The 8,804-nt window shown below is 52.4% G+C and overlaps 1 protein-coding gene across 2 annotated transcripts in view; it reads left to right on the top strand.

The window, feature by feature from the left end:
- The first annotated feature begins 1,566 nt into the window (after window positions 1-1,566).
- The window catches only part of NPAS3 (neuronal PAS domain protein 3), an 855,298-nt gene continuing 848,060 nt past the window's right edge, over window positions 1,567-8,804 (top strand). For both annotated transcript variants that reach the window (XM_068534504.1, XM_068534494.1), the window contains exon 1: window positions 1,567-1,637. In XM_068534504.1, the coding sequence (XP_068390605.1) occupies window positions 1,567-1,637 (71 nt within the window). The remainder of the gene's footprint in view (window positions 1,638-8,804) is intronic.

Here is an 8,804-nt window from a genome sequence, read left to right as displayed (position 1 = left end):
GGCGCGGCGGCCAGTTGTCCCCCAGCTGCCAGGCCCGGGCCTCTGCGCGCGGGGAGAGGAAGAGACGAGAGAACGAGATGGGGAAACCAACAGGAGCACCAGCCAAGCTTGTTGGGGGCGGTGGCGCGCAAGAGGAGGGGAGCCCGAGCCCCGCGTCGCGTAAGGGCAGCACCGTCCTCCCGGCAACTCAGGTCCAGTGTCGCCACCCGGAAGAAAGAGGGAGGAAGTGGGGCCACTGGGGGTCCTGGGCAGGGGGTAGGGGTAATCATTCGCTCCCATTGGCCCCACCCATTATGCAGGCTAGAAGAAGTGCAAGTTGTCAGTAAAAGGGCGCGCCCAAACCACAGCATCCCTCCTCATCCCCTAAAGAAACACCGATGTAACAATGTGGAGAAGTAACTGGAAGACACGAGGAAATAAATGCACGTGTTTTCTCTTTTTGTTTCCCTGGTGGTTGGAATTTGCAGAGTTCACCCCAGTTGTGGCTGCTAATTTATTCGTTTCATCGTTCGAAAGGGGCGTATAGAGATGGGTCATCAGGGGCACACCCGAATCCCTCCAGCTGGACCTGCAGTCCCCACCTCACAAGTTTGTCCAAGACCAACATGCCAGCCCACCAGAAGCTAGGAGAGTCCCTTCTTATAAAGGGAACAAACTCTCCATTGCACAAAAGCGCCTCCCCCCCCCTCCTTTGCACACCATCCCTCCTCGATAAGCATCAAGTTCTCCAGTAGTCCAACTTGCAGTTGGCAACCCCCGCGCTGCCTAGTGTACAGAAGACGGGCAGAGAGGGGTCCCGGCCCGGAGGGGAGGTTCTGCGCCCCCATTCCTGCACACGCGGGCTGGAGTCCAGGTTACAGGGAGCCGCGGGAGGCGCGAGCTTGCTTGGATGGTGGTTATTTCTCTAGAGAAAAGAGGGGAGAGAGCGCGCCTGTCTTACACTTCGAGTCGGAAGTGCGCGGTGTGTGTGTGCGTGTTTGTGTTGAGGGGGCGGGAAAGAAAGGCACCCTCCGCTGCCCGTCATCCCCTTGCACCGGCCAAGTCCTCTCTAAGCCTCCCGGTGCATCCTTCCTCCGCCACCCCCTCCCCTTCTTCCCTCAGCTGGGCTCGCGCAGCGCAGTCGGAGCAGCCAGTGAGAGCAACATCCTGGAAAGAGGGGGGAGCACCACCGCCCCCCAAAAGGGAAAAAAGGACCCACCCTGACACGTTTTGCTGTTTGCAAGTCCCTCGCACGCCCCCCCGCACCTCCTCCTTGCGCTTGCGGCCCCCCCCCCCAGCCCGCTGCGCGCACATCAAAGCGCCTCTCCGCCGCGCACAGTGGCCGCGGCTCACTAATGGGATTGCAGGCTAGTGCCTGGCTCCGCTGCTGCCGCCGCCGCTGCTCGCGCTGCTGCTGCTGCCGCCGCTGCCCGAGCCCCAGCCCGAGCCCCCGCCAGCCCGAGCCCAGAGCCGCCGCGCCCGGGGGCCGAAGCCGCGGCGATGATCCGAATCTTTCCGGATTTCAGCGTGCAGGTGACGGCCGCGGCAGCCGGCGGGGCGGCCGCGGGGGTGCCGGCCGGCGCGGGCATGGGGAGGGCCGGCGCCGCGGCCAACGGCACCCCGCAGAACGTCCAGGGCATCACCTCCTACCAGCAGCGGTGAGTAGTCCCGCCTGGGCTGGGATAGTGTCCCCCCGCTCCGGGGTGCTGGGGTGGGACTCACTTTGCCTCCTGTTTTATGCGTTACAACACACATGCACATCGCCAGGGCTCACTTTGCTTGCCCCTCGTTCTACAGATAAGACAGGAAAAAATAATTCACAATTCCGATTGAAAGGCACTCCAGTGTACTGGCGAAGTCATATCAACCTTTGCCTTCTGCCTGGCCCCAAATCTAGAGTCTCAGCCCCGCGTAGCCAAGGAGTTACAGCGAAGTCTGAGGCGCAGAACAAGGTGCTTTTGCAAAGTTTGGGATCCTCGTCCCTTTCAGCGGAATTTTCTCAATGCTTCTGCCGGGTGCGGACCCGCGCTGACTGGCGGCCAGGGGGCAATTGATCACCTGAGGCTGACTGATCATTTGTTTCCAAACAGAATGGGAACAGTTTTCACGTGTAGCCGTACACTTGCAATTCTACATAATAGTGTTATCATGTCACCTGTTACTACAGGGAAATACAGCATGAAATCCGAGTCTCCTCGGCGCTGTTAAGTATTCATCTTAAACGTATTATAATGCAAATGCGTAAGATTCAGAGATGCAAGTTAGGAAGCAAATTTTACAAAGTTAGGTTAGGTGGGAAGAAGGAAGTTTTAAAGTATTTATTGTTTGCATTTCCTCCAAACATTTATGGATTAAAATAAATATGGTTGTGACACTGAAATAGTAAACATTCTTTGATTCAGTTAGGAAAGAAAGGGGGAAAAAATTACCACCACCACCAACAGCCCTAGAACCCTGAAGTTTTTCCTTAAAGACAACTTGCCATGTTGCAAGATTTTATCAAAAATGTAATCCACAAAAATGTGCTGAGAAAAACTAACAATGTAGTATGAAAGGTAAGCTTCCCATTTGTGGGGCTCAGTTTTATAGAAGATGGGAGGAAAAAAAGAACACATGAAAGTGTGAAATTAAATATTTGTGTTTCCCAGATTGCATACGATTAAACATCTGAGAGCTTTGCCAATGGCATTTAACTTAAAATATACACAATGCATAATTCAAATAACAGCTCCTATTCTTACCTTGTATTTCAAACTTCATTGATTTGAGAACCTTTGATTTGAACCAACAGTGTTTAAACTGAAAAGGTTAAGATAATCTATCACTGCCATATTTTGTGCCTTCTAACCAGTGGCTCAGCAACCAGAGCAGGTTTTGCATAACACACTGAATGTTTTCCAAGTTGATGCCCAGTATTGCAGATATTCTGTAGAAGACTTCATTGTATGCTCTGAGTATTGTCAGAAGTTTAAAAAAAAGAGTCTTGAAAATAAGTCAAAAAGAGGCTATTCCTTGTCAAAGAGATTTTTTATTTAAATTATTTTAGTCTTGTTTTACTTCAGTGATTACAAGAACCTTTAATACAAAAGATCTGGGAATCTTTCAAACATAAAGGACCAGGAAAGAATTAGATTTTTCCTTTTCATGGTTCAGGTATGGTTTTATGGTTGTTGTTTTTTTTTTTTTTTGTCACTTATAAACATTTAAATGACAATAGAATCCAGTGATCACTTTAGCTAGGAAGTGCAGGCAATAGTCACAATAGTGTGGTCTCTGAAGTAGTGAGTCAAGGGTCAGAAATGTCAGATGGCCTTTGGATGATTTCAGGGACCTCCAGGGAACTTCAACTAACCCTTAAGATATGAATTGGGCATAAGAGGTGGTCATGAAATTTCAGCCTTTATGTTTACTCTCTGAGTGTTGGTGTCTTTCATCATAAAGATCTTCCCAGGGCCAATTTCCCTGCAAGTCAGGAGCACGCAGGGGTAATCCTCCATGGTCCCGCACTCAAACGCCAAAAGCTGTACCGATGCTTCCACCTTCATCTTTGAATTTGGGCCACTTTATCAAGTCTGAATCCCACTGCAGTTCTAAAGACTAAAGCTTTAAAAATAATCAACTCTAAACTCTAGCCTTTGGGATGTATTTTTCCCTTCTTCTCTTTTCATGTTCTGTCATATTGACAGAAGAGAAGGTGCTAGCTGTGAAAAATGTAGCTCTTGGTTTCGTTACTCAGATATGATGACACCTGTTACTGCCTTTAATTTTAGTTAATTTGGGGACAGGGGAGCGAGTCATGTGGGGCAAGAGGATTATTGGCAGGGTCTGAGTCACAAGTCCCCTGTCCTCTGGAATTTTATTGGGAATGTGGGCCACCTACTTGTTAGGCTGAAGGGGCTGTGAAGGGCAGACTTAGTTTCCACCTCAAGACCTGGATCTGTCTGTTCGAGTGAATGGCGACATCATTTCCCCCCCCAAAATTTGTTTTTGCATTAACTTATTTTGGGGAGTCTAATGAGGGACTGACAGGGGTGGGGGGTTTTCAAGCAAAGAGTGGCCTGTTGGAAGAACACAAGCTTCTCTCATTTGTCATCTTTGGGTAGAAATGCCCTAAGCTGGCTGTCCTGGAGCCAAAACTTCCAGTAGACAACTTTTTCCCCTCCCTTCTAGCCCCTGTCTATCTTGTACTCAACACTCTCCACTTCATTTTTCAATCACTCTCATCTTCTCCTACCTGTAGAGTGTACTCCAAAGAGAACTCAAACACCATCATGCAGACTAAACACGTCTATCACGAAAAACACTTATGTTTTCCAAGTTTCTAACTCTCAGCCCCAGTGTACTGGAATGGTAGAACTGAATGGGACCCCTTTGCAGGTCTATTTTTTTCTTAAGCTTAAAGTAAAATGCAAAGCCTCTCATAGGATTGATGTTTTCCGTCTGGCTCTTTCATTTATTCAAAGTGGGAATGCTTTAAGAGTCCTTTCTACTTTCCTGGGTGACACATGACCGACCCAAGTCTCTGCTTAAAAAGCTGCCCACACCCGGCAGAGCGGTTTAGTGGAGAAAACGCGCTGACCAGGGGCTACCCAGGCAATAGGATTCCAGCACTGGCCCTGCACTGAGTGGCCCTTTCCCTAGGCCTTGCTGAGCCGTAAAATAAGGAGGCAGCTGGGCTGGATCCCCGAGGCCCGCAGTCCGGTCGGGTCCCAGGTCCTAGGAGCCAAGTCGAGAGAGGCGTTTTATCTAACTGCGTTTAAACTCCTGGGGATTCACTTGTGAACCCCGGGGTCTGCAGACTTGCATGTGCGTGAATAATGCAGCTGCTCCGGCTTTGCAACGCTGCTGAGAGCGCCCGAGCCACAAGGTGCCTGTGCCGCCGCTGCACCCGCTCACGGGGCCCTCAGGGCCGCTCCGCCCGCACACCCCCACGCGCTGTCCGCGGAGGCGCGCCCCGAACGCCGTCCTGTGAAGCCCGCTCCCGTGGCCTCCCAGCTCCTCTCTCTGTTTCTTTCCTCCTGGCCGCGATACTCGAGAGGAGGGAAGTGTTCGAAACTGCAACTGAGTGGCGTTGTTGCGCCGGCAGCGGAGCTTCCCAGTCCCCGAACGCGAGAGAGAGAGAGAGAGACAGAGAGACCGGGGGGGGGGGGGGGGGGAGAGAGAGACACGGAGGGAGAGAGAGGGAGGGAGAGAGGGAGGGGGAGAGAGAGAGAGAGAGATAGGGGGGTGTGTGTCTGCGTGCGAGAGAGCGCTCTGGAGCAAAGCAGCTGGAAAATGCCCAGAAATACTTTCACAGCGGTCAAGCTGGGAACCCCCTGCGCGTCCTCCCCGTCCCCGCCCCTCCCGGCCTAGGTCCCCCCCCCGCCCCCCGCCGGGAGGGTGTGTGCCCCACCTGCCACCGGGCCAGCTCTGGGTGGCGGTGGTGGGGTGACTGCGGGGGGTGTGGCGGCGCGCGAGGCGAGAACCCGGAGGCGGCGGGGCCCTGGGCCTGGCTGCCCGCGGGGCCGCGCGGCCGCCTCCCCCCCCTGCGCCGCCGCCTCCCCCTCCTCCTCCGCCGCCGCCGGTCGCCTGTCTCCGCGCTGGGCATGTCTCGGGAGCCGGAGCGGCCCGGGCCGCGGGGGCTCTGCGGCGCATGGACGGCGGCGGCGCCCGGAGAGCAGGGGGAGGAGAAGGCGCAAGCGGCGGAGGAGGCGGCGACCTGCGGCGAGAGGCACCGGCGGCGCGAGGGGACGGCCGGCCGCCGGCGAGGCTCCGGCCCCACTACTTTTCCGTAGCCTCCCCGCCTCAGCAGCACGGCCGCCGCCGCCGCCGCCGCCGCCGCCGCCGCCACGGCCAAGGCCACGGCCGCCGCCCGCCTGGCCGCAGCTGAGCGCCGCGCACGCCCGCACTCACTCCCGCCACCCCACGCACACGCACACACACCCCCGCCCTCCCCACGCCCCCCGCCCCAGGAGGGGGGAGAGAGGCAAAAAGTAAGAGAGGAAAAAAAATAGCAGGAAGATGGCGCCCACCAAGCCCAGCTTTCAGCAGGATCCTTCCAGGCGAGAACGGTAACACTTTTCTGTTTATTGAACCTGCCGCCGGGGCGGTTGCTGCCGCCGCCGCCGCCGCCTCCGCCGCCGCCGCCAAGGTGGCGGGGCCCGCTCCGCAGCCCGCCTCCTGGGCCGCGAGCCCGCGGGGACCTGGTCGGCGGGCTGGCGGCTCCGCGCTCGCTCGCGGTCCCCGCGCGCATTGTCCGCCCGCGGTGGCTGCGGCAGCGGCGGCGGCGCCAGGCTCTCCGAGCGGTCGCACCTCCTCGGCTCGGCGAATGGAGTGACTCGCTGACAGAAAAAAAAAAGAAAAAAAAAAAAAAAAGAAAGAATGAAAAAGCAAAAAAGAAAAGAAAAAGAAAGAGAAACAAACAGAAAAGAAGGGGCTGCTGTATGACTGGGGGCAGCGGAGCGGGTGGGGGGGCCGGGGGATCCCCGGGGCCGCCGCAGGTCCCTTGGCAGCTGCTCTCTAGGAAGGAATGAGGCTGGGGAGGGGGAGGGAAGGCAGGCGAGAAGGGGGAGGAGGAGAAGAGAGGAGGAGGAGGAGGAGGAGGAGGCCGGGGGCGGGGAGCGCGGAGCTCGCGCCAGGCCCGGACGGTGTCGCCGAGGGGCTGTCTCCGCGCGGAGCAGCTAGGCCGGGCCGGGCGGAGAGAGAGGCGCGCGGCCGCCGCCTCCCTGCCGCCCAGGCTGCGCCCCCAGCCTCGGCAACTTGTGGGTCTCCTGCTTTGCCCTCTGTTCTCCTCTCCTGCCCTCCTCTCCACTCCCTTGCCCCCCAGAGAAAATAAGGAAAAGAAAGAAGAAAACCCTCCAATCCAAAGCAGCAAGCCAATAGCGAGATCCAAAATGTGCCAACAGTTGGAGCATCTCTGCCCCGTTAGTTACTGTTTGGAGATGTGTGTTTAAAAAAGTTCCTGGTGAGAATTGCCTATCCAGGCAAGGAGCTCAGCCGAGCATGTCTGTTTGAAGTTAGTTAAACCAAAGCCAAAGGGAAAGGGAGTTTGTATTCAAAATTTCCTTAACCGTCCTACGTGGATGGCATTGTTAGATTTCGGAGTAACTAAGCACCCCTCCGCCCCACGTGGTTTTCCCTCCTGCTGTCCACCCAGCCCACTTTGTTTGGAATCCTATTTGCTATTAATTGGCAGCGTTAATGACATTAATTGCATATAGCATATTGGTTTGAGCAAAGTGAATATCTCTCTCTGTCTCCGAGGAGAAAATGCTCAGTAGGAAGTATGAAATGTTACCCATTGAATCGTGAGGAAAACAAATGCGGTTAGATATATGCACCCCCTGTCCCCCCGCCCCCAAGCAGCGCTGTTTACTTTCCTCACAGGCGTAAGTGAACTTGAAAAGAAGATGAGGGCAGTCCGCAGTAGCAAGACTTAATTATTATTACGTGGGCAGTTTTATTTTTGGTACAACATAGCATTTAACCTATAGTTTACATCAAGAGGCGGTAGGGAGATATTATTAAACAAGCTATTCCTTTAAAAAGCTTCAGTTGCACTGTTGCTGGTTTCCTCCATACAGTAGGGACCGCAGAATTGTCAGGATTAAGGAAATAATTTTAAGTAGGTACTTAAGTGACTCATTCTAAACTCTAGCTAATTTCTATATAAATCATGTACCTGAGAGTAAATCATACACAGTCCAGTTTTTAAAGATGTTAAAAGTGGGTAGCGTTAACTATCTGACAACTCAAAGCTAAAACGAACATTCAGTCTTAGTGTTTTATGAGAATTCACATATTAAGTACTTTACTCTCGTAGGTAGAAAAATTATGTCTCAGAGCATCGTGCAAGGCTTTTAATAATTACTTCTTATTTAACATGGTGATGAATACTTTTTGAAATCAGAAGTTTGTAATTGATTTCCTCCGTTCTTTCCTTCCTCTTTGCCTCCTTCATCCCCAGTTCTGCTGGTAGTAAGTGTATTTACTGGGATGGCCCCAGTAATCTCTCTAGCAGAGGCCTATTTGTGTGCCATTTTGGGAATTTCTCTGAGATGGGAATCTTGAAGATAGAATTAATTTCTAGAGGAAACTTCATAGCCTGTGCATGAGCGCGTTCTTTATCACCTGTCTCCATTTGGCATTCGAAGAAGGTAAATCAAAGTGCGCGATTTGTTATTCCGCTCCACTTGAGAGCTGAACTAAATAACACTTGGTCTGAAATTCTGATTGAAGTTGTAGGAGGATATACTGTATTTAATTTAATGCCCTTTAATAGTATCTTCTTGTTCAGCTCGGATGCTGTCATTTTAAAGGTTGGATCTGAGAAGGTTTAACCTGTAGGGAGAGGGAGTAGTACTAAGGAGGGAGGGGCGGAAGGAGCGATATAGAGGAAAGGAAGGAAGGAGTTATAAAACTAAATGTTTTCAAACAGTAATAACCACAAACTTGGCCCGTTATCCAAACAGTTGTTTTATGCCCCGAGGGTTCACTTTGTTATTAGGGTTTTAAATGTTCTTAACACTTTAAGTGTAAACATTACACATGTTAGTTGATTTGGTTTTGTAATGAGAAATGGGAAGTCAGATGGTTGGTTCAGGAGGGGGTGTTTTTCATAGTTACTTGCTTCAGCTAAGTAGTCATTTTACCTTTATGTGCACTTTGTGCCTGAACTTGCTGGTTAGTAGTATGATTTCTCTGTAATGGTTGAACACAAATATGTTTATAAAAGATGGCTTTCTGTGGACATGCCTTAAGTGATCTCCTCCCTTTTACTTAAAAAATGGTTTCCAAATCATTGATTTCATAAAGGCATTCATGGACACTATTCTTTACTGCTTTTC

The sequence above is a fragment of the Eschrichtius robustus genome, chromosome 1, assembly GCF_028021215.1.
Source record: "Eschrichtius robustus isolate mEscRob2 chromosome 1, mEscRob2.pri, whole genome shotgun sequence".
NCBI classification, from domain to species: domain Eukaryota; kingdom Metazoa; phylum Chordata; class Mammalia; order Artiodactyla; family Eschrichtiidae; genus Eschrichtius; species Eschrichtius robustus.
This window is presented reverse-complemented; position numbering and strand designations above follow the sequence as displayed.